At 39.4% G+C, this 26671-nt stretch overlaps 1 protein-coding gene across 3 annotated transcripts in view; it reads right to left on the reverse strand.

Annotated features, from left to right (window-relative positions):
• Positions 1 to 1804: 1804 nt before the first annotated feature.
• Positions 1805 to 26671, reverse strand: part of ITCH (itchy E3 ubiquitin protein ligase) — a 50264-nt gene continuing 25397 nt past the window's right edge. For all 3 annotated transcript variants that reach the window (XM_081916771.1, XM_081916773.1, XM_081916772.1), the window contains 18 exons: positions 26193 to 26362; positions 25162 to 25384; positions 22442 to 22537; positions 21553 to 21727; positions 20643 to 20703; positions 19495 to 19579; positions 16103 to 16231; positions 15301 to 15373; positions 14103 to 14174; positions 13752 to 13840; positions 11752 to 11911; positions 10675 to 10808; positions 9890 to 10030; positions 9330 to 9450; positions 8695 to 8799; positions 7429 to 7525; positions 6297 to 6369; positions 1805 to 5029 (listed from right to left, as the gene is read on the reverse strand). In XM_081916771.1, the coding sequence (XP_081772897.1) occupies positions 4930 to 5029; positions 6297 to 6369; positions 7429 to 7525; positions 8695 to 8799; positions 9330 to 9450; positions 9890 to 10030; positions 10675 to 10808; positions 11752 to 11911; positions 13752 to 13840; positions 14103 to 14174; positions 15301 to 15373; positions 16103 to 16231; positions 19495 to 19579; positions 20643 to 20703; positions 21553 to 21727; positions 22442 to 22537; positions 25162 to 25384; positions 26193 to 26362 (2104 nt within the window). In that variant the 3' untranslated portion in view covers positions 1805 to 4929. The remainder of the gene's footprint in view (positions 5030 to 6296; positions 6370 to 7428; positions 7526 to 8694; positions 8800 to 9329; positions 9451 to 9889; positions 10031 to 10674; positions 10809 to 11751; positions 11912 to 13751; positions 13841 to 14102; positions 14175 to 15300; positions 15374 to 16102; positions 16232 to 19494; positions 19580 to 20642; positions 20704 to 21552; positions 21728 to 22441; positions 22538 to 25161; positions 25385 to 26192; positions 26363 to 26671) is intronic.

The following is a 26671-nucleotide window of genomic DNA, read 5'->3' on the forward strand; positions in this document are numbered from 1 at the left end:
AAACTTTTGCCATCTCTCCCTGATTTGTGTTTGCTGCTGCTCTCCCTGCAAGGAAGTGGGCAGCCACTGGATCATGGACGACAGGTTCCCACCCCACTGGTTTGCAATAGCTGGCCTGGACACCAGGCTTCTAGCTGGGGTGGGGAGATCAAATATAAAACTAAACAAATCACAAGGTTGACATATCTGACTTCTGGGTTAGGGTGTGTTGATATTTGAGGTTTTGTTTTGTTTTGTTTTGTTTCATCTGCTGGTTAGGGGTGGAAGTATGATTTTTGTTTCACTTTTAGTGCACTGCCCAAGTTTTCTATCACAATTATAGGGGGTTGTGTGGTTTTTAACATGCCGTATGAGATGTCTGCTTTGTATCAATTCTCCCCTATGATATAATGTATTTATGTGTATATATTCCCATGTAGAGGGACGCGGGTGGCGCTGTGGGTAAAAGCCTCAGCGCCTAGGACTTGCCGATCGAAAGGTCAGCGGTTCGAATCCCCGCGGCGGGGTGCGCTCCCGTCGCTCGGTCCCAGCACCTGCCAACCTAGCAGTTCGAAAGCACCCCCGGGTGCAAGTAGATAAATAGGGACCGCTTACTGGCGGGAAGGTAAACGGCGTTTCCGTGTGCTACTCTGGTGCCGGTTCGCCAGAGCAGCTTCGTCACGCTGGCCACGTGACCCGGAAGTGTCTGCGGACAGCACTGGCTCCCAGCCTCTAGAGTAAGATGAGTGCACAACCCTAGAGTCTGTCAAGACTGGCCCCTACGGGCAGGGGTACCTTAAAAAAAATAAAAAATTCCCATGTAGGTCATTTGAAAGCCTTTTAAAAAACAAGTGACTATAACGTTTAATAAATAACCATGCTTAGCCTCATTCTGTAAATGTGTTGTTTCGCATGAGGCCTTGCTTCCTCATTAACTCCTCTCAGTTTTAATAGCACAACATGCTATTTTAGTGCGTGGATGGCTAACCTGTGGACTTCTAGAAATGGCTTTGCTCCAGGTGCCATCATCCCTGGCAGTGCTGAATGGGGCTGCTGGGAGTTTGAGCCCAACAAAATCTAAAAGGCCCCAGGATAGTCACCCCTGATTTAGCAGAGGGCACACAATTGCTGACTTTTTGGCACTAGTGTATTCAAGTGCTGTTCTGCCATCTAGTGATGTGGCCAGGAAATACATGTCTATACCAGTAACAGAAAAATTCCAAACAAATGTCACTAAAATGCAGTTACCTGCGGACTAGGGCTTGCAGTAATGTAGAAGTTTTGGATATGGGAAGTCCATCAGTGTAAATGGGTTTCCTCAGTTATAATTGGATGCAACACTTTGACGCATTTGTGATCAACAACAGTGAGAGCATAGCATACGCAAAAGCTTTAATCAAAACAGGAAGCCTATGATTGATGTGCAACAATATTTCCTGGTACTGGTTTGTTACTGACAGTGACATTACAATATCTCCCCCTCACAATGGCAACCTAGGCTAAGACTAGTTCACTAAGGAGTCAACAGGATAGGAGAGAATTACAATTGTGCAGACAGCTACAAGGTGTGTGTTCAAAGTCCATGAAGCACATACATGTCAGTGTGAAATAAAAGGGAAACTTTAACCTAGAGGAAGCATATGTGATGTGGAATTCACCCCTTTAGTAAAAACATAAATAAAAACAAACCCAACATTTCGTATAACATACACAATTCCATTTAAGTGACGATTAGAGTGAATGTATGTTGCTTAGTGACTGTTGTTGCAGTTTAAGGCTTTTAAGAGAAACATTACACACCATAAAAGGAATGACAACCACCACCAGCTTTTCAGTACTTTTATAAAAGTTTGACTTGGTGAGAGACTTTTACAGTTACCTGAGTATTTGAAATTACATTTCAAGGAAAATTTAACAATGGGATTCCAGTACAGTATTTTACAATCCAGTGCCTCTGATCCCAGTTCATAAACTAGTTAGCTAGGGCACATATACATAACAATGATTCCAGGGGGGCGAAGGGGGGGACACGTGACAGACCATCACAAAAGGAGCTGGAGATACCAATGCACTGAATGGAGCTTCAATTAAAACCCCGCTGTAGTGTGTATTTATTATGAATATGAATCAAGAGCTCTACACAATGGAAATGGCTGATCATGAAACTTTACACACTAAAAACTGGAAATGTAAATTCCATACAACCTATCCTGAGCTTTCCAGAAAGATAAGGCGTAGAAAAAATTAAGATCTGTAGGTTGAAGTACGTACTTTCATAAGGCAAAAATTCAAATAACTGATTAATGTTTCCAGTCAGATTGTGATGTTATCACACGCATGCAGCAGAATGTGGTTGTTATTGCTGTCCACATGCTGTCGAAGCTGTTTGAAGCAGACAAGTCTTAATATTTGCAGAAAGGACTTGTTGCAATCCAATTCATTTCAGTCCATTGCCCATCAAACCAAACTGTGCTTCCACAAGACTCCCAGGTTCCCACAATGAGAAGAGTGCGCCGACTGCTCAAATTATTTTTTATTATTGCAACATTACATGGCATAAAAATAACAGAATTTAGAATTTACAATGCAAAGGGACTTTAAAAGCAAGTTTTCATTCTGATCTTAGAAATATTGCAAGCATAATGCTTAACAACAAATCTCTTTTAACAATACTTCATGGTCAAAATTCCATTTCTTAAATATCCTCAGTTTTGAGTGTTCAAAATACTTTCTTGTGCTTGGGATATCCAGCCCCCATTACCCATGTAATACAGCAGTAAAGACAAATAAACATGCCATTTAAATTAAAATAAATTGAAGAAGCTAGACCCCCAGACTGCAAAAATATATACAAGCTTTTACTTTTTCCTGAACTAAACATCTGAGCCATAAAAATATTAAACAGCCTTAAGCCCTATAGAACTAGGGCTTCAGCTATTTCAATTAGAACTACTCTTTATTTTAAAAATAGAGGGCAGAAAGCCTTTTGAATGATATTTATACATTAACAATATTCCTAGGTCCCTAAACAAATCATGAGCCATTATGGAGAACAGACTATTTTCCATAGCTTACTCTTGGTTACTTCATTTCATTTCTGTATTGTAAATGTTAGTTAACTAAGATGTATTAAAATCAATAAACAAAATATTTCTAAGGCTTTTTCTCTTCCGTAAGCTATATTTCTAATACACCCATCAGGTGTTCTGATAGGTGGCATAGGTAGACATATCTCCAGCATTCACACATGCATCCTCTACCCACAGAAGCAGTAGGCCATTTGTGTAAGGGGAAAACTTCTACATATATATATTAGAAGACACACTGAAAGGGAGGAAAAGTAGAGCATGTTCTATTACCCTCTTCTTGTAAGCTCCAGCCGAGGGGAAATGGGCTGCTTACTTCACAGAAGAGTCCTAAAGTCGGACAGTTGTAAAAATGGTTGAGCCCACTAGCTTTCAATAGCCCTGAATTAAGTCTCCCCCCCTCCTTGCCCCCACCCCTCCAAGTCTGGATGGGGAAGATGATATTTGTTACCAAGACAAAAATGTTTGATCTTCAACTGTCACGGCAAGCTTTCAAACTTTGCTGCCTGCACAGCAGAACAATGCAAGTATATAGTTATCAACATGCACTACTGCCGGTTCAAATATCATCACTTCTCCCATTTCACAGCTGCATGCACACCATGGAATTATAACAACCTGGAGGAAAGGACACAAGGCAGCCAAGCTGGGGTAAAGAACAAAGTGCTTTCGTTCCAAAACTGGGAGTGTAGTTTAAGTACTGTTGTAAGCTATGATGGAAGTTTTGAAATTGTGATAATATAAATAACTGAAGCGCAAATCAGATTTAAAATCAAGGGCAGCACAAGCTGCCTGTAAGAAGCTGCTCAGAGTGCTAGTCTAGAAGCTGCACAGTCTCCACCTTCCTAAAGGGTTACTGGGTGGGTTTTCCAATGTAAAATTTGGATTCTTTCAAGAATTCCACTATTGCACATCCATTTCCTACAATACAATTCAATGCATGTTGACTCAGAAGTAACTTTCACTGTGCTCAGTGAGGTTCACTTCTAAGCAAATGTGCACAGGATTGCAGCCCCAGAGAAATTAAAGTGGCGGTTTCATGGCAATGATTCAGCCACTACTTGGAAGTGATATTCCCTCATTCAGAGGAAAACAAGAGTTGTTCATTTCAGGCATTCACCTACAAACAGGACTGGAAATGAATTCCAGCTGCTGCCTTTTAAAGAGACTTTGTATTCTCTTTTAAATTCGCTACTAAAGTTGAGAATTAGTCAAGAATAAGTTAAAATTCCTATGAATTTGAAGAAGCACATTCAAATGTAGGGATAAACCTGAGGAATGTGATCATCATGGTTAAATAAATAAAAGTGCTATGCTCTGTAAGTGTGCATTAGCTTTTCAGGTCCTACTCTGCAGCTTGAACTGAGGTGATGCGGGAATAAAGTTTGGAAGGCAAACACAGTTAGATCTCACTTGGGTAAGAAACAGTTAACATAAGCAATGGATCTGTTTACAGCACCTCCAGAGTCTGATTGCAAGGAAGCACTGTTAGCAATAGGATGGGTGGTGCAGCAGCAAAAAGATGCTACTATAACAGAGTAACTTTTTTTAAAAAAAGTCAAGAACACATTCCAGTTAATGAACATGACCCAGGACAGAACCCCAGAAGTACAGGAAGCCTCTGGTTAGGGAAGATTTCATTTATAGTTGTATCATTCTTGGATTTTGCAAAGGGACTCAGGAGAAATCAATAATTAGTGGGAATAAAATGGCAGGATAACATCCATTTACTTACACACTAGCAATTGTTTAAATAAATCAAGGTCAAGTCCTGTTTACAGTAAGAAGTGCAACTAGCAGAGGCAGTGAAGAACTCACACCACATATGACTTAACGTTCTTCAGGTGCAAATTCTCCCCAATTGTTATTCTTGCCCGAATCCTTCTGTTTCTTCTATTGCAAACAACAGCTTTTCCTTCAGTTGTTCATAACTCTTGTATGGCGGCAAGTCCAAGCGGTTGAAACTGAAAATAAGCAGCAAACCTCACTTTCATTTGAATAATTAACCCACAAACACAGGAACAAACTATTTACACCACTGACAGTTTAAAACGTGAGAGGCATATTTATCTGACATTATTCCTCAACTTTGGTTCACAGCAGCAACCTAGGTACAATACTGTGACTTCCAGGTTTCTATCTTGTGTGCTAATCTGCTTCATTCTATTAGGAACATACTGTCCACAGGGTTGAATCCAGACTCTGCCCTCAATGAACAGAAGGGCTCCTTCTGCACATACAAGACCTTTAATCAAGGAATCCTACTGGCAGAAGATGGGTGCCTCTCCCAATTTCTCCTCCCCCCTGCAGCTGGCAGTGTCATTTCCCACTGCAAAGGGAAGTGAGCAATGTCTCCTCCCCCACTTATATCAGCTGAAGTGAAGGGTTCAACTTCAGAGTAAATCTATGTTTATTTCCCAAGACCTTAGGGAATACTGATTTTAACAGGACTGTGAATGAATCTGTTTTTCAATACTGGTGGTTGTTTTTTTAAAAAAAGGTTTTCACAACTTTTCATTCCTGGGCAGTCAATAATATATCTAAAATAGAGTGAAGGAGAGCCTCATCAAGGACTGTCATGTAGAATGGTATAGCAATGCTCTCAACATGCTTGAAATGTTTATTTTGGCTTCTGACAATATGGTAAATTAAGAAGCAGCGAAGAACATCTTAAATACCAAATTATGTTTTGTATGAAGGCACACCATTTGCTAAAGGCATGATTTTGTGTGTCTAGTGTTGAGGCTACATGACCCTAATGATTCCTTGTCAAAACGAATTTAAGCAACCAATTACACAAACCAAATTACTCAACATTTCTTGTGAATTTGATCTAAAAAAAATACAGTACACCTGTCATTCTAGATGAAACCAACATAGGTTAAGCAAAAGTAAAGATACAGCAGACTTATTTTAAGTGCTCATTTTTAAACCAGAAACTTTGGCTCTCTGGGCTACCACACACATTTTGTGGAGTCAAGCATGAGTTTGCTATCAAGTGTACAGTTAATAAAGAAGCTCCAGTTGATTATATCTTTATGATGCATACTGACAATTTTGAATGTCACATTCATATGTGTGCCATGTATTGAGATGTAATTTTATACATCTTACGTGTATAACTAAAAAACATGATTTGGTTGTAAATCTGTTATTTAAATGCCAAATAGGATCATCAACTGTAGAAAGAAGTATCAGAATCACAATTCTCATCTAATATATTTTACTCACCAGGTATGGCTTCTAGGTAACCAGTTTTCTTTGCCAACTTTCTCAATACAAAACTTCTGGGGTCCATTACTCCCTAAATAATAATAATAATAATAATAATAATAATAATAATAATAATAATAATACAGGATATGGGAAAATAAAAATTGCAAATAAATACACATTGAAAATAAAATCAGTTTAGGCCAGGACATTTGCATTTGATAAGAAGTAACCCTAAGACGAGTTCTCAAAGTTTTAAGAACTCAGATGTATTTTATGGCAATAGAAGACACTGGTCATACTATCAAGTTCCTGTCTGCAAAATCTTCCCAGTAAGTGGCATTGCCACTACAGCATGGCAAAATATTGTCATGCAAAGCTCTTACATGGGTCAGATATGACCAGGGAGTCATAAAGTGCTTTATGCCCCACGGAGGACCTTAAGGTCCATAAATAGCAACACCCTAGAGGTCCCGGGCCCTAAGGAAGTTAGATTAGCTTCAACCAGAGCCAGGGCCTTCTCAACACTGGCTCCGGCCTGGTGGAACGCTCTGTCTCATGAGACCAGGGCCCTGCAGGATCTGATTTCTTTCTGCAGGGCCTGTAAGACAGAGTTGTTCCACCTTGCCTTTGGCTTAGAATCAGTTTGATTCCCTCCCCCTCTTTCTTTTTCCTTTCTCCTCCTGTGAAGAGGCTGCATCCTAATGTTTTAACGTATTTAATCTTGTTTTTTAAATTGTATTTTAATCAACTTGTTTTTATTATTGGTTGTTAGCCGCCCTGAGCCCGGTCTTGGGTGGGGAGGGCGGGGTATAAATAAAATTATTTATTATTATTAAGCCTCTAGGTGAAATTATTGCAATGCTTTATACATTGGGCTGCTTTTGAAGACAATTTGGAAACCATAAGTAGGGCAGAATTTGGCAGCCAGATATATGCTTTGACCACTCAGGCCACCAATTCTGGCCTGAGTAGAAAGTCCATTTGCTCCCAAGCCTAATTGGAAGTGCTGGTTTTGACCCTATATGCCTCGGGACCACCATATTTCAAGGAACACCTTTCCCCAAAATTCTGAACTGGGAACTCAAGCCAACATTCTTACACACAGTGTCACCCTGGTTCTCGCACACTTAGGAATAATTTTGCATACCCATGAGGTCAGAAAATCCTCCAACTGGTAATCGGCATGTTCCAGTAACAAACTGTAGTAGTCTCATCCTCTTCTCATTATCTATGTCCTTCACAAACTGAAAAAGAACACATTTAAAATAGCTGTACAGACCCCATCCCTATTCCAGTCTTAAAAACAAATAAAATTTATATAATCCGTTCTCATACCCTTGTGTTTTGAGGGTCTATTTTTTGGTAAAAGGGCCGTGGAAGGAACAAGGATAGAGGCAAATGGAAAACAAAGACAGCTTCCATGGGGAATAGTAGTGGAAAAGCCTTTCGAGGAAGCTTATTTAACTAGAGTGCCTAGATAAGCTTCTGAAGTATTAGTGTGAGATATCACTGGTGTTAGCTGTATTCCACTGAAGATTTTGTATGGTTTAAAGACTGTAAAATGTCCTAAGAGGTAACTAAAAAAGAAAAGAAAAGAAAGCCTTTCCTCCTCATCCATTATTTCTTTTTCCAAGCCTGGAGATGCCCATGTTCTTCAGTGTTTGTTATCTCATTCCCAGGTAAAGAAAGGATTTGAAAAAAGAAACATTTTTGCACAGTTCTGAACATATAGATCCATAGAATAGTTTGTAAGTAACCACAAAGTAACAGCCACATAAGATCACTTTAAAAAGACTGCCAAAGTACACTGTACCTTAGTTTTTGTCAGCCATTATATACTATCATTTTAAACTTTGTCACCTAAGTCTGGCTTCACTATTGCCATTTTTTCTTACATAGAACTTGTAGCATACGTGCAAAATGTTCCAGCTTCAATCCCTGGCATCTCCAGATAGGACTGGAAAAAGACTGCTGTCTAAAACCTTGAAAAGCCACTGCCCATCAATGTACTCTTTAATTAAGGTAATACTGAGCTAGATGGACCCTGTTCTGACTAAGTGTAAGGCAACTTCCTATGCTTAAAGTATTTTTACTATTCCTCACATAATTCCAGTAGGAAAGCTGCTACTTATCCCATTTTTAGATGAGCAAGAAAGGCTGAACAATTGTGACATGCACAGGGTCAAGCAGAATCTATAGCTGGGTATAAACCAGAAACAGTTTTAAGGTGCCACAAGACTCCTGTTATTTATGGCTATTTATGGCTCCCCCTCTGAAATCTGTTGGCATTCTGTAATCTTAAGTTTATAGGGCTAATACTTAGGTAACTATTGGAACAAGAACAGAAGAGATCCTAGATTCCCAGAAGTTCCATTAGTGGCACATTTGGCACAATTTTTGCTGCAATACAAACCTGCCAAAACCACATTATTTGCTTGCTTGTTCTGGTATAATGTCGGTAGATGGTATGCCTTTGCCAGTCAGTCAAGTCAATCTCTTGCATTCCACACAAAAGCACCTTTTTGAAGAGAAATAGTTGAACACCAGCTAGGTTAGTGAAACTCTGATGCCATGATACGTTGGTGTAAGAGATGATGGAGGAATCTCTTACTCAAAGGGTTAATGAAGAGTTAGTATCTTTCTAGATATGGTGCATTTAGGAATTCATTTTCTAGCTCAGTTGTCCAAGGATTTAAACACAATTGTAGCATCCTTGTTTAGAAGAGTTTCATATGTACAGGACTATGTGCCTCTGTGTTAAAACATGTTAAAATATACTTTGCCTTGATAAGGTGATTGTCTAGCCTTGTATTTGGCTGTGTGATGCCCTCCAGGTGCTATGAAACTATTCTGACCAGAGTCAATGCTGGCTGGAGCCAATGAAGGTTGTAGTCCACAACATCTGGCTATTCCAGGTTAACTAAACTGCAACATCTTTATTATAACTCTGCTATGACTCATGTCATAAAGGTGCACCACATTTATAAGCCCCTGCAAATATGCTAACCATTTCTCAACTAAGCCTTATGCCCAAAGGATTAGACATACCTCAAGCTCTTTTGCATCAAAGTACTGCAAGTACTGCTGTGGTAAGATCTCGTTGAAACCTTCAAAGAAAGCTTGTGTCTGCTCTTCAACACCCCGGGAAAGTCTCCACTCTGCCACTAGCCTAGAGTATGAAAACACACAGTTACTCCAAACAGGCTCAACCAAGTCTGAAAATGTTGATTTTTGATGAGCAACAATATTAATTAAATTGTAATAGGTATTATAGTAGACAGACATTGAATTTGCAGTGGAAGGTCCACCTCCATGGCAGAATTACAGCACTGTGCCATGCGACACAGGCAGAGGTTACTGCTTAAGACTATAGCACACCAATCATAGTAGTTTCCTATGCATGAATATGCTCATGCTGTATTTCGGGCAAGACTAGCTTTGATGTAGCAATTTGACTATTTTACTGATAAGCCCACGTCTATTTTACATGTGGGCCTTCATGAAGAGGTTTGATAATACTTCCAAAACATTAAAAAGGGAAAGTTTATAGAATAAAAAAACAAATGGTTAAAAGATAAAATAAACTTGCAAACCAACTTTGAACTTACTTAATGTATTCCTCTTTGTTTTCCTCAGTAACCAGGATGTTGCTGCCATCGGGTTTCAAATCATGGCTCTTTATTTCACCTAGAATTTCCTTATCAACTGAGAAATACATCTCCAGGCCACATTCCTCAATATTGTTTTCCCTACAAAACAAACACCATATATATTAACTACTATTTTCAGGAAGTGCAATCAGCAGTATCATTAAACAAGTTGATGTCACAAGCCGAAAATTCCTTTTGTTCATCAACAAATGGAGAGGGAGGCATATTCTACAATGAGATTTTCAAAAATTTGTAAGGAGAAAAGGTTTTCTGAATTTTGATATTGAATGTTCATATATATTTTCTGTATACCAAAAAGTTCGGTATCTATACTAGCTATCCAGTCATAATTTACAGTACCTCAGAATTGGCATGCAATAATATTTAACAGATACATACTTTACATTTCATATCAAGTAGTTTATAATTACTACCCATTTTTTAAAAAACAAATGGTCAAAGCAGTTTACAATCCAAACAAAATATTACAAAAAGATTTAATGCATGGCAAAATAAGGAATGTCAATATTCACTTCAGTTTTGAGGCAAATGTTCTTATTTTTAAAAATCACACTTGAACAGTAAAACTGACTTTTAAAACAAACTGCAAATATGTTTTTTAACACTAATCCATACACCACGGCACTGATTTTCAAATGTGCATACACACACACACACACACAATCACACATTTTAACATCTACAACATTTCAAGAATTGAGAAGCTGATTTCAGAAACTCACTTTACCCAGATGAGTGAGTTGTAAAACTCAGGATCTACAGATTCTAAATCCTTTAGTCCTACTGGCTTGTTGAGGATACGTTTGTAGAATGGTAGAGAAAAACCCGTGTCTATAAATTTCACATGGAATAAAGCCTGCAAAAGATGGAAACTATTAATTATTTGTTTTATAGGAAACCTTGTCTAGTCAACCTCATAACCAGCAAACAGGTGCCTGCAGCCTAGATTTTGGAAGAAACAATGAATTAAAGGTCATCTTAAAGTCACTCAAAAACCAGTAACTATTTCCTTAGGTGGATGTGCTGTGTTGATGGTTACTGGTGACAAGAGAAAGGGGAAGCACAGAAAACATGTGAGGTATAATCCCTCCCTGTGTGAAATAGGCTATAATTCCCCATGGTACAGATTATGGGTGGGATTCACCTAATGAATCCCATCTGTGGAACCCTTGTACACAAGAGGGCTTTCCCCCCTCTACTCAGGCAGAATTTTCAGGTGGTGCTTTTATCGGAAAATTGCTATAAGATACTATATATTTTGGAGCTGTAGGTTAATATGGATGATATCCAGCAAAGCCACACTCAACAGTATAGCCATTGAAATCAATGGATTCAAGTCATTATTTATTATACTCAGATGGCCTATAACCCGTACTTCATTAAAACCAGCCCTAGAGTAGGGTGCAACTTCAAAATACGTAATTCATAATAAAGCAATCTGAAAAAAATCAAATAATAATAAACCAAATTTACAGCACAGCACAAGCATGACCAAGCATGTTTTCACTGTCACAAGCATTAAGGAAAAGAAACAGAATTAAGCACCTGGTATGTTTTAAAATACACTAGAGTGTAAGAGTGCACTGCACTGAACTGCAAACAATGTCGTAATCCCTCTTGTCAAGAGTGGGTTTTTTCAGTCTAGATTCCCCTGGCCCCACATGCGGACTTAAGAGTTTTTGCTACACATTAAGAAAAAATAAAATAAAATAAATCCTCATTCTACCAGGAAACTTTCAACTTGTCCTTACTATGTTCCCAGAAACTCCCCTATTTATTATTTTGTGCTCTGAACTCACCATGGCAATAAATCTGCCAATAAAGTGGAAGTATTTCAGGTGGTCTGGATTGATGTAAGAAGCTGGATTTATCTGTAGGCAGTAGTTATCCTTTCCTGCATATTCAAACAGGCAATACATTGGGTTCAGCACTTCATGCGACAACAGAAAGAACCATTCCCTGAAACCACATAAAGAACTCACAGTCAACACCACAAGAACCAAGTATTAGGTTTAGACATTGTGTACAGATTCCATAGTGCTAATTTAACCTCCAAAGCTAACATAAAACTATTGGGGCAATCTATTATGTTCAGCCTGCCCACAGCTAGTTGGAATGAGCACATCAAGTGCTTCGATAGGACGCCAAAAGTAGTTCTCAGTTATAGAAATTCCGGTGCTTCTAAAAAGACTAGGATTACTCAAGGTTCAGATGCAGATAATTAGCAATTTACTTATGCTGGGTTCAGCTCCTACATGCGGTACTGTTTGAGGCTTATCATTTTTCTTTTGCATATGGGAACTCAGGGTTCTCTTTATAAACAGGCCAACACTATTCTTGCAATGCCCATGTACATACAGTGGTGCCTCGCTAGACGAAAAGAATTCGTTCCGCGATTCTCTTCGTCTAGCGGTTTTTTCGTCTTGCGAAGTAAGCCCATTGACAGCTTAGCGGATTAGCGCTACAGCTGTCAAGTGGCTTCCAGCGATCAGCTGTTAAGCAGCTTATCAGCGGAACAGCTGATAAGCGGCTTAGCGGCTTAAGAAAAGGGCAAAAAAAGCAAAAAAAAACCCGCGGGGGGATGCAAGATTTTTTTCGTCTTGCGAAGCAACCCCATAGGGGAATTCGTTTTGCGAAGCGCCTCCAAAACGGAAAACCCTTTCGTCTAGCGGGTTTTTCGTCTTGCGAGGCGTTCGTCTTGCGGGGCACCACTGTATCTTAAACAATGTCACAATATTGAGTGAAATTAATTATGTCCAAGATGCAGCCCTGTGACTTCTGATGTGGAATCAGATGTTTAGTTTATAAATACTGATGCTGACTTTACATTTTTTTTAAGCTGAAGAGTGTATTGACTGATATGCTGGGCTATTTGGCTTTAGAATAGACACTTACAATCAGTATAGCCAGAGTAGATAAAATCATTTTAAAGATAGTTATATGTATAATGAAGGACTGACCCAGCACTAAAGGTATGGTTATTTTGAGTGCCGCAAAAACACAAAACTAGGGATCAGTTTTAGTGGTTATCAAAAAAATTTTGCTACATCAGCTAAAGAAGCTAAAGACTCACAAGTATTGTGAGTCTAGCCCAACTCAGCTGATACAAATCTTACCAGGACGCATGAAGATGTAAGTCAGGGGTAGGGAACTGGATTCAACCCAAAGGCCAGAACATGTCCTCCCCACAAAGGCTACTTTGACAGCTGGGTGGTGCCACCCACTTGTCAAAATCGGTGACAACTTCAAAGGGGCCTACTGTTGGCAGTGACCAGCTAATTGGTGCCAACAGCAAACCCTGATTGGACTCAAACTGTGCCTGTAAAGAGTCAATTTCCCTCTGTGAACCAGCAAAGTCTGCTGAAGGAAAATGCCCATTTGCAGGCATGTTTTGCCAAGGCACAATTGAGAGCACACTTCAAGCTCCTTATTGTTCCCTTGCAGCCATGTGATGTCATGCGTGGGGTGAATAGGAATGGTTTGCAGTCAAATTAGGAATGCTAATTAGGTCCACAGGCTGAAGCTTTCTCACCAATGATATTAATGTTATCCATGATACTAGAGCCCAAATTTGTTTACTGAAAAGTTGTGTATATAACACACACGCAAGCTTTAAATCTGCAAGTTTCCCTTTCCCGGATACTGACAAGTTAAACCCCAAATTAGATAGAACTTTCCAAAGAAAAGGGTCACGGTTTTTAAAAAATGTAAACCCCTCAGAGTTATCTAAAAAACTTTCCTACCAAACAATTTCAAGTGCCTATGGTTCAATTTGTTTTACATAGTAAGACATCCCTACCGTGCAACACCTCCATAATCTAATCCTTCTTCTCCAGGGAAAATGACCCACAAACGTCTTCGTAGGTCCGTAGGGCTGAGGCTCATTATCTTAGTGGAAGAAGTATTAGAAGATTAACATTCTAATAATTGCTCACACAGTCATGCACATTAAAATGGACACTGCTATATGGTGGTTTTGCTGTTTTACTCATTTATTCTGGATCAGCAGATCCCTGAAACATTTAATATGCCATTTAGAGAGGAAGGTTGACATTGAACAGATTAGAGAGGGCTGAAACATAGTTCAGATGAAATACACATACTCCACACATTTTACAATGCTTTAAGTACTGAAACACAGCTCAATTACCTGCTGAAATGAATCTTCAAACAATGTTTTTCTGCTCACTGTGATTTTAATGTGCTGGGGCAGGGCCAATTGCTAAAATGTAAGAAACAGATTTGAAAGACAAGCCAACTACATAATAGGACAATAGATGGTAAAGTATATGAAAATACTGAATTCAAGAAACCCTGGTTGCACATATGTGAACTGGTTTGCATGTACAGTATAGCATTTACACATATGGAAGTGTGCCAGATGCAACTGTGTATGGTTAGAAAAAAGAATCCTAAGATATCCCTTCCACATGTGCACGTCAGCTATGAATCTGAATGCAGGCAGATCTAACACATAGGGCAGATCTACCATGAATGAATGGAATAGATTGATGTGTTTCCATCTGTGCCAGGTGTGGAGAACCTGTGGTCCTCTAAATGCTGCTTGACTACAATCCCCATCGTCCTTGACCATTGGCCATGCTGGCTGGGGCTGATGGGAGTGGTAGACCCACAATATCCAGAGGACCAAAGGTTCCCCTCCCCTGTTTTACAGAGATAGGTGCAACTGTGAATTATTTCCCCATGTGTGGTACTAGCTGCTTACAATGTATTACTGCATACACATATCCTTGAAAAGAGGCCATTGACACCATTGCTAGATATTGCCAGTGATATAAAGCTGTTGTATGTGGATGGTATTCCCACTGATGTTCATGAATAATTCCAAATATACACAGTGAAAATAGAAGCTCTGTAAACTTTATTTTGTAAAACAACTCCAATTCGAACTTATGCTGAGAGAAGCTAACTCCTTTGTTTATAGTTTACTAATGCTTTCACCTGACAAAGTTTAATTATTTAATGACTGCCCTGTGGCCAAAAACATCTAAGGATGTTTTTGAGTTTGCATGTAAGACACACTCTAAGATAATGCTTTTATCTGATGGCAAATTATCACAGTTATTCTCATTAATATTCATTTGTTAATGTAGAGGACAGTGCAGTGGAAGATTCTGAGTAACCTCTCTCCCCACTCTTCTTTGGAGTGTCCAACAGAGTTACTGCCACCACAATTTCACGAAGCCTCATGAAATCCCACAGGGCATGGGGGTTTGTGGAACTGGCAGCTCTTTTAGAAACATAAATACTATGTAACACAGATTATGACAATGGACTCACTAGAAACTTGCAGTAAAACTCTTTCCCCAAAGTAAAACATAACTTACCTGACACCAAAACCGGAAGTATTGGACCTTTGCCTTGAAATCACGAACATATGCTATCTGGGGTCCATTATCTCTGAAAACAAAAGTAAAAAAATCACTGGAATACAGTTGTGCAATTGTCATCCATTTCAGTTCTTTGCCTAGTTAACTGATTCACAAAATGAAGGTTTGTTTTGTGGAAGCACATATAGCTACAATATAGCTAGGTAAATTATTCCTTAGGAACAAAATCATCTCCCTTCTTCCCTTTACTCAGTGGCATGCTACTAGTACACCGAGGAGTTGTAATTTTCCACGGGCCTCTGTAGGCTTTCCCCCTAGCATGGTAGCAGCCAGTTGATCCTATTTCCCCCTCTTCTCTTACCTCAACCTGACTGCTACTGCCTCTCTTACTTTCACCATTCCATTAAGTAGGTGTGATTAAAAGGGAAGGGTGGAGGGGGATAGAGGGAGTAAGATGAGTGAAGAGTAAACTGGGAATTCTCTGATTTGAAATTTAATCTTTGGGGTCTTTGAAGCAAAACTGATAAAATGCGGAAGCGCAGGTTAAATAAGTACTAAAGGAAAAACTGGTGTATATTATTTTATAAATAAAAGAAGTATTTAACATTTAATAGCACATAAAAAAAAACCTTAGGCAAGTTGTTGAACAAACTCTGCTAACATTTCAAGAACAGCATCATTTGTTTTCACCACCAAAGGTAACCAAGTTTAATCGTACGGCTATCCAGCAGTGTGTATAACAGATGCCAATAGTAGAAAGAAAGTAGCAGTAATACAAAATTGTAGTAAGAAAGCTTACAGAGCCGATTTCCCAGTACGAGGATCGATATAGGTAGTTGTTCTTCTATTGTGATCCACAAAATATGGAATTCCATCTACAGTGAATCTCATCTCCCAGCCCTCTGGCAAAGGTTTCTCATTTAATTGACTGCAGAAACAAGATAAACACATTTTCCATTTTTATTCCAGGTATTTCATTTAGCTTTATTAGACCAAGATAGTAAATCGAACTCTTAGTTATACTGAGCTCTAAGGAATGCACAGCTAACACCACAAATCCAAAATGGAAAACAGTTTGTCAAGAAGTTAAATGCCTACCCCGTATCTCAAAAGGGAGCATGTGTTATTACAATTAATCACACGGAATCAGAATAGGGAAGAAAAACTAAACATTACACCAGACAGCCTAGTAAGAGAAGACTCAGAAATACTTTCTATCCTGCTCACGGAATGTAGGTTGATGTGTGGGTTACACCCTGTTTGCTTGTTACCTAGGTCTCAGCTATACTCGAAGTCAATTATATCGTTATAACTGCTTTATAAACACCAGATGGCGCAGTAGAGTTTGATCTTTCACCAATGTGATTTTCCATTATGAGCTTTACAACACGTTTTCCTGAAACTTTTTTTTATGTGTCTAGATCCTGCCTTAGTTATCTGTTGATCACAAAACAACTCAGAGAGCTTCATGCGGGTGTATCCTTCATTTCCCCTCTCTGCTAATGTAATAATCCCTGTTCTACATTTAGATAACATGTAAGAGGTGTATAAACAGGTCATTTGCCAGTGTATTCAGAGTTTTTAAGTGTTTGGGGAGAAATCCTCACAGGATTACAGAAGTGCAGGTCCGGGATACACCTGAAGATTATTTAGCACAATGCCTGTTTTTAAGGCCTCAAATATGTACAGTGGTACCTCGCAAGACGAAATTAATTCATTCTGCGAGTTTTTTCGTCTTGCGAATTTTTCGTCTTGCGAAGCATGGATTCCCATAGGAATGCGTTGAAAATCACTCCCATAGGAATGCATTGAACGTTTTCGTCTTGCAAAGCAAGCCCATAGGGAAATTCGTCTTGCAAAGCAACTCAAAAAACGAAAAACTCTTTCGTCTTGCGAGTTTTTCGTCTTACGAGGCGTTCGTCTTGCGAGGTACCACTGTATTACTTTCTAATCCTTCTTGGAGATATTCTAGAGAGTATCTACTATGCCTTTGAAATATTAAGCTATTTTTCCATTCCTCCTTTTTTGAAGAACTCTAGTAAGATATGAAATAAGGAATAGGAGTAGAATGCTTATCGAAAACAAGTCTCTGCAAGACTCTGGCTGAGATCCAAGGAGCAAAGTTCTTCCATGTGTGCAAGGCAGATTTCTGACTTTCTATTGCAGCAATGAGCACCTGTGCCTTTGGGAATGCAGCTTCAGAGGGTTCTTTGTGCAGCAGAAAGGGGGTGCTAAGAACACCTGCATCCAGGCAGATGACGACACATGACCTTTGAGATCTCCGCCTTTGATCATGTTATTAGGTTAGCCAATAAAAGAATGGCAAAATGAGTCAAAAGTTGTATAATATGCTGAGTCGCCAACATGTAATTTGTAACACTGCACTAGATGCAATACGTTCTTTTACCCACCAACTCACTAAGACTGGATATGAAATAAACAACAGGATATGAAATAAAATAAATAATATTGAGTACAAGAAATGTTTTTATTGTGTGTCGGATGCAAATATGAGGATTTCCTTTCTGGTTCTTCTAGTAATAATTTTCTTATGTTTTGTTTCAACAAGAAATATTCCTCTTAAGAAACCGCTTCCTCATATCTGCTACTTTCCTCTTATGTTCTCAATACACTTTTTAAGAAAATCAATCAATCTCCTTTATTGGCATAGAAAAAGTGCACCATATACATGGATCAGAACACAACACAGTTAATGGAACATAGTAGGAAATACTTTAGGATAAAACTGTCCAGACATTGTGAGTTATGAAAATGGCTTTTAGGATCTACGGTGACATAATTTCATGGAATACACTTTTGATAAGCAACATGTTTTAGTAGTCTAAAATCTAGCCTTATTTCAGTTTAAGATCCATTTCAACCTAGCTTTGAGACTGGTTTGGGCACTGAAACAGCCCCGGCAGCTCTGACTGATAACCTCTTTGGAGAAAGAAACATGCGGAGTGCATGGTTCTCCTGGAGTGGTTCTGTGAATTGGAGGCACTGCTCCTATCTGCGGGACCACCACCAGAGTAGCAGTAAGGGCAGACTGCTGCTTTTGGCATTTGTGCTGTGGGGTCCTGCGGGGTTCTATTCTGTACCCCACACTTTTTAACATCTATGTAAAGCTGCTAGGAAGTGTCATCTGGAGAATTGGAGAACAGCATACCTAGTATGCAGATAATATCCAGCTCTCACTCTCTCCATACCACTTTACTAGTGTCTGGAGGAGATAATGGGCTGATTCAATCCAAACTTAGATTGAATCTGGACATGATGCAGGTGCTGATAGTTCTTATATTCAGGAATTGAGGCAACCTGTGTTAGTTGGGACCACACTCCTCCTGAAGGACAAGGTGTGTAGCCTTGGGGTGCTCCTGGAACCAACACTTTCAACTGGAAGCTCAGGTGGCTCCAGGGGTAAGAAGTGCCTATTTCCAGCTAGGGCTGGTTCACCAACTATAGTCCTTCCTGAACCAAGATACCACAGCATGGACCACTATGGCTAGGTTAACCTCCCATTTAGCACTACTGCAATGAGTTCTAAATGAGGCTGTCCTTGAAGATGGTCTAGAAACTGGAGCTAGTGACAATGCAGCCATCAGCTGAGTGGCACTGCAAGGTGGGACCATATCTCAACAAATCTTAAGAACTGCACTGGTTGCCTATTTGCTGATGGGCCCAACTTAAGGTTTTGATTCTGGTATATCAAACCCCATATAGCCTGGGCCCCAAGTACTTGATGAAGAACTTCTGCCAATATATCTCACTCTTAGACTTAAAATCTGCAGAGCATGTCATAATCATGATCCCACCTATGCCTGCGGTACATTATGCAGGAACCTGGGATATGGCCTTCTCTGCTATGGCACCTTCATTTTGGAACACCCTCCCATTAGTAATACAGTTGTCCCTCTCAAGAACAGCTTGTTGTAGTCAGGTAAAAACAGTTTTGTCCATCAGGTTCTTTGGGGGAGATGAGCAAAGAATGATTTTGTTCATCATGATTGCTAATCAGAATATATATGTATTTTGGTTTTAATATATCTTGAGCTATGTATTTATTATTTGCTGGGGAATCTCTCTGGGATGAAGGAAAGTTTAGAAATAGTAGTAAACCAAAATGTTGCCTGTGTTTGCTTGATTTTGGATTATGTTCTGAAGACTATTAAGAGAAGAGAAAAATCTTACCCTTGGCTTCTGGGATCTTCCCACTGTGTGATGCGTGTATTGTGATTGACAAAATATACTCTGCCATTGGCGTCTGTTCTCTTTTCTGAGGGAATATAAATTAGGATCATTTTAGTTATCATGGACATATAGTTTAGATAATGTTAAGATAATGACAGTGAATTATATATGCCAGGAGCTATGGGGAATATATCACTTCTTTCTCCCCTCTGCCAACAAAAAACCTCTTAAGGGTTGGGGGCCCTCATGAAAGACTTGGGATGTAGAACAGTGGGAACAGGAAATCTGGCAGAGGCAGCTTGCCTAAGCGTGATCTTTTCTGTAGGGACACAAGGGGAAGCAGAGGGCAGGAGGGAAAGGAAGGAAGTTCACCTTGTGCAAGCACTTCTTTAGATAGAACCCCATGTGTTTGGCAGTTCTGCTCCCCCCTTTGACTTGAATTGTGCCCAAATGCCCAGTCTGGAAACTTAGCATTTCATACCAGCTGTTTCAACATATCATCCAACTAATGAATACATTGTGTTCCATCATCTTAACTTCCTAGTTCATGAAACCTCAGTAGAACAGCACTTTATATCCAAGTCAAGGACATCTCCTTCAGGGAGAACCTTGCACAGGTCAGTAGTATAGATAGCAGTACAGATGATTGGTTGTGAGAGTAGGGCTCAGATTCCTGTCCTAGATGAAACACCGTTACTTATGATTCTGCTACTAAACTAATAAAGGTCCCTATAATTGTATACCAACTCAATGACAAGAGACTATAATATGTATGAAATATAGGTCTTCACTCCTGAAGGCACACACTTCCATTGCCTCCTGAAGCAGATGGATGCCAACCAATGGGTGTTTATGCTTCTCAGAAGAACTGTGCTACATATTACACTATTCCTCTTGCGATATGAACACAATTTATCTACAAAGACTGCCCAACACCTACTGAGATTTGCAGTCTTGCTGGCTGGAGAGCTCTGAATTTGAAGTGGCATTATTGTGATCCCCAAGTAAATACTACTTTTATCAGGTTTCTGGAGTCATCAGAGTGCAATAAAAAAACACCTCATGATGGCAGAGTAATAGCTAGACTCAGTGTTGGCTTGGACCACTATTTAAGTGATGTTGAGAACCAGAACTTTTAAAGACCTTACCCCATCCATGTGGCAGGGGACCAAGAGGATCAAATTCTTTGTTCTGTGTGAAGTCTTGATTCTGCAATCACAAGAAAGCATACTGTAAACTACTGACTGAAAAATCTAAGCTTGGATAAATCATATACATTATACTTACAACTGGTTATTTTTAAAAGACCTTTCTACCTTTTTGTAATGAAGGTAAAATCACCTAACAAGATAGTCCCTGGACCTATTTGGCAAGTTTCTTAGCCATCGGCACCTCTCTCACTTTTCCAAACCAATGCCCACAAAAACTAGGAAAGGAATAGGATTTTACCATCCCAAAATGGTAATATGTCTGTCCTTGTGGGACAACCACTGCATCCACCTTTCTGGAATCTGACAGACTTCCACTCCACAGTAGAAGCAACCTACTTTCATCCAATTCTGCAGAAAATAAAAATACCAAGCCAAAGACCTGATAATATGGTTTCCAAGGACGGCATCCTATGAAGTTCAATCAAAATATGCTCTCACTATGCCTTGAACAACCCTTGCCAGTAACTCTGCGCTTGCCTACAGCTGCTTGAATTAACATAACAATCTTTGCTGGCAAATGGCAAAGTAAGAAGCCATAGGCAAAATATATTTGATTTGTAACCCTCTGTGATCAATTTAAACTACAACTAAATCTGACAAACAGGTTATACTTTGTATACTAAAGAAATTTCCATTGAAATGTTTGGAGGGAAATGAGTAACTTCCATGTGTAGAAATCAATCACCCTGTTTTATTTAGATACTACTCTACTTTTTGCTGTCTCTGAAGTATTAGTGATTAGTTATTAGGAATTTTAGGCTGAGGATAGAGCAAGTGCTGTTGAGATAATCTGCATTAGCAGATGTTATGCCAATATGAATTCCAGCCCAATCCTCAGTGTTCTCACCCCATATATAAACCTCTGGTTAAATTGTTGCATAGCTCCTTGAAGCTGGCTGCGCTGAAGTTGCCACTGTTCATAATTCCGGACAGATTCCAAAGTTGGCCGCTGCCAGGTGGTTGTTCTGGTGAAATGGTCAACATAGTAAATCCGCCCCATGTTGTCAACTCGACGTTCCCAGCTAAAGAACACAGATGATATAGTCAAATGAATGCACTGACTTCACAGTAGACTACAGTCTGACAGAATGGAATACAGGAGCACTTGTTCAACATAATAGGACAAAGCGGGTCAGCACAATAATTCCTCAGTTTTGCTTTATGTCACCTTATTACTCAATTCCAAGGGGTTTGTCATTTGATTAAAGGTTCTGCACTTTGCTCTGAACTTCCTAATTTGAGGTAGCAATATCTATTTATCGGTCCGCCATTTTTTTAAAACCTCTAGAAGTGTGCTGCAAGTCCAAAGGATGAGAAAATATCACTTTCATATGCAACAACATTATGATGCAGACCCCAAACACATCCGACTTCTTTGGCTGGTTTTGATTCTCCTCTACTGAAACAGTGAGCAGCATAGCAGGCTTAAATATACCATATCCATGCCTAGAGGCACTTCAATTGCTGCCAAGGAATGCCACAGATTTTGGCGGTTTGTGGCACCATTGGCCTCCCATGGCCTAATATAACTGACATTTCTACAGCCAGTCTTAAGATTCAACATACACAGAATAAAGTGCAAATTAGACCCATTTTCTTTTCACAGAACCTTGACTTAGCTATCTGGAAGTGCAATATTTTAACTGGACCTAAGCTGGACATGAAGATGGCAAGCTTGGAATGACATCTTCAAGCATGTTATCAAGCACAGTTTGACAGATCACCAAGTGACTCACCCTGGGGGAAGAGGTTCTGGCCTGTCCCATGTAGTTCTTTTTTCAACATGATCTACGTAATATACTCGGCCATGTTGATCCACTCGTTGTTCCCAGCTGGAAATACACAAATAATTTGTATGTACTATTGCGCCAACCTATTCACCTTGTTGCTTTCTCATAGTTCTTATTTCCAAATGGTCCCCTGATCTGTTTTGTACACAGTAAGCCTGCTACTTATGCGGGGGTTACGTTCCAGAGATTGTGTCTAAAATCACATATAGTCAAAATGCCAAAGTCATTTTTCCTTGAACCCCACCCCCTTCCTGTTCCGTTTAATTTTTATTTTGACATGCATGTAAGTTGTGGGCTTACTGTAGGACTAAATCTTCATTGTGACAATTAATGAAATGGCATTTTCAAACACATTTGTTTCTATACAAGACAAAGACGAGGGTTTAATTTTACATTTGTATTTATGACACTAGTACCATATAACTCTTGAGGGACATTCTGTGATTCCTTCCCTTGGACACATTTTATAGGAATAGGATTTATTGGTCATCTTTATAGTGTTCCCCTCCTTTCTCAAAGTTGCAGAGAGTAGCATACATGGGAATTATCGGTTGTGATCTTATATGAATCTTGTAAATTATGTTATGCTGACAGAAGTCTGCTCCAAAGTCAACAAGTTAGGATCTGAGCCCCCATCCCTGTGGTTGAGGTCTGACAATTCCCATCTCATAAGGTATGGATGAAGGGTATGTCACAATCCACCAATGGATCAGTAGTTCTTTTCTTAGTGCCTGTTTACTTACAGACTTCCTATGGATATCTAGCTAGCCATTGTGGAAGAAAGCACACTGAACTAAATGAATCTTGACCTAATCCAGAAAGGCAAAACAGTGGTGCCTCGCAAGACGAAATTAATCCGTTCCACGAGTCTCTTCGTCTTGCGGTTTTTTCGCACAGCTATTAGCGGCTTAGCGGCTATTAACGGCTTAGCGGCTTTAAGAAAAAGGAAACAAACTCGCAAGAACTCGCAAGACGTTTCATCTTGCGAAGCAAGCCCATAGGGAAATTCATATTGTGGAACGACTCAAAAAACGGAAAACTCTTTCGTCTTGCGCATTTTTCGTCTTGCGCGTTTTTCGTCTTGCGAGGCATTTGCCTTGCGAGGTACCACTGAACTTCTATTTTTCAGGAAGAGTGCATACTTTTAAACTGCTATGGCATGACTAACATTATTGGAGATGTTGAATATGTACTCTTGCTTTAGAAATTTAGTGAACCACAGAGCTTCTTTAAAACATACTCCATGAAAACATATTCAGCTCCACCCTGTACCATATCACACTGACTTAAGATCAAAAATTTCAGGACATTTAGATTCCAAACCCACTAAGCAACAGCAGCCACATTGGCCCACTGTGGCTACATGCTACCACATATATTGCACACACAGAATTGTATCCATTTCTCACTATACATATTCAAACTGCAGCCATTCAACTGTATTTATAAACATACTGGCTTTCTTGTATAGGTATTCAACTATGGAAGTTTTGAATTTGTGATCATCATCGTAATTGGGCACGTACAATAGTTTTAAAAAGTGTTTTGCAGAGAATGGAGATGGTGGGAAAAAAGGCTTCTAAAACTTATTATTGGGGTGTGTCATTTATCAGATCTTATGGAATTATGTGCTCATGCCAGATTACCTTTTACCACTGTATTGTGGGGTAGTCCACCACAATATAAACAAATGTATCTTGTTCCACAAGCCAAGTGCTGAACTTAGTTGTTCTTAAATAGGGAGACAGACAAAAGGATCTTATGCTCTAATACAGTGGTATCTCAGGTTAAGTACTTACTTCGTTCCGGAGGTCCGTACTTAACCTGAAACTGTTCTTAACCTGAAGCACCACTTTAGCTAATGGGGACCTCCTGCTGCCACCGTGCCACCAGAGCACGATTTCTGCTCTCATCCTGAAGCAAAGTTCTTAATCTGAAGCACTATTTCTGGGTTAGCAGAGTCTGTAATCTGAAGCGTATGTAACCTGAGGTACCACTGTATTCATTTTTGCCTTTGCTCACTTCTTCAAGCAACAAAACTTGCTGAGAAGACTGAAAAGTATGACCATTATCTTTGATACTTGCCTTTCTCAGCTCATATTACTGCTCTAGATAAAGTCTGTTGATTGTCTCTCTGTATTAGCTTGGATTTCAAGAACTGTGAAGAGTTCTACTTGCAGGAATAGGGCTTCCCTGCCTCTTCCTTCCTGAAAAGATATTCCTGGTGGTCTGCAGACTCTACAGAATGCAAAGGTGTATGGCACAAGGAGCTGCAGTGAGTGAATTCATGAAAATTAGAACAAAAAGTTCCACTCATTGTGCTGTTTCTCATCTCTGTGATTTCTCTCAACTCAGTTAATTCATGATATCTTTCACTTTAATATTTAGCTGACCTCTCAGCTTTAAATAATTAAAAACTCACATCTTGTCTCAAGCATTTCCGTGCTGGTGTTCTATTTTTTCTAATTATTACACAGGTTTTACTTTAACTCTTTTGTGGCTTTTTTTTAGTTCCACCCTGCAAATGCAATGTACTGTATAAAGCATAGTATATTTTGGTGCTTTTAGAAATCAAATGGATGAGACGGAGGAAACTTTTATCTTGCAGGAAATTTTGTGTTAGAGACCTATGTATAACATAAAACCTAAGAGCATCAAACTCTTACCCAGGTGGAAGAGGACCTTGACTAACTGTGTGATGTGGCTGTGAAGCTGGAGTTACTGGCTGAACTTGTCTGGATATTGGTGGTGTGGCCAAAGCAGCTGCTGCAGGAGCACCCGTTCCTGCTGTTGCTCCCTCTGAGTTTTGTTCCGATGCTGAACTTGTAGTTGGCACCAATCCTGCACTAGCCCCTTCTGATTCTGTGGAAGAAGTACCATTGACACATGCTGCAAAGAACACAGGCAAGAAAAAGACAAATATTTATGTTTATTTTAATTCCAGTATTGTATATTTATTTATACTTTTACCTCTCCCCCTGAAATAGATTCAAGACAGCAGTACAGCAAAGCAGGAACAGATAAGCCCTCAAATAACTACTTGGTACACGGTAGTTATTAAGTTTCCAGACTTCTAAGTAAAAGTAGTCAATGGCAGAAACCCTTTCAACAACATTTCCACAAACCTATCAGAACTCAGTTCAACCCTAAATGGAAAAGCCTTCTTGAATTTTAGTTTGGCTCATTGTTCTATTTCATTTACAGGAAATCTGTGCTCTGATTAAGAGAACACTATGAAAGAGATTCTTTTTGAAGCAGTTGCCTCTTTCTCTTGACCACAGAAAGCCTGAAGTCCTTGAAAAGAAAATTCCAGGCTGCAACTTCAGTAGGCGTCACATAAAGCTACTTCAGTATTTTGTATGAAGAAAACTTCCATAATTTAACTGAGGGACAATGTGTGTTCTCAGAATTACCATATGATGCACTTCTGAGCTGTATAGCTTTTCCTTTCAGCAGTTTAAGAATGCTTTGCTGAAGGTCAGACAGAAATATATCTGGCTTCACAAATGCTAAAGCATGCTTATTATGAATTAAGCCACAATTTTTTGGAGGGGAGATGCATGTGGCATTATCTTTTATTATATTAGACAGAGCTTTAATACACTAGTGCAGTGGCAGAATACATTGAACAAACTTAATTCAAACAAACACTGCATTCAAGAACTTTTAAAGTGATACTTTTCTCTTGCAGACATACCAGGTGGAGCGGAGGGTCTACGTGGAGTAGGTGGAGGTGGCCGAGATGGTCTAGGCGGTCTAGCAGGCTTACAACCTCCATTTGCAATTAATGGAGAATCATTGCCATTAGATGCTCTGCTGTCACTAGACCCGGGAGACTCACAGCTTTCAGGACCATTTGTATTGTTCCTTTATGAGAAATCACAATACAAATTATCATGGAGACATGGACATCTCACTGAATGTTAAAACAATTTTGAAAAAGAAGTTTCCTAATTGAAGTCTTGTCACAATTCATATAAACAAATTAGAACCCTCTTCTTATAAAAGTTCAGAAACATATATATGTTCATATATAGTGATGCCATCAAAACATATGCTCCTGGACCAGAAATATGAGTCACAGAGGTTCATAATGCTCACCTTAAAGATAAAACAAACACTGTAGCTTAATTAATTTTTCTCCAGCTTAGATTTTAGGCTACAAATTTTACAACA

This window comes from Podarcis melisellensis (genome assembly GCF_964234715.1).
Source record: "Podarcis melisellensis genome assembly, chromosome: 6".
Taxonomy (NCBI): Eukaryota; Metazoa; Chordata; class Lepidosauria; order Squamata; family Lacertidae; genus Podarcis; species Podarcis melisellensis.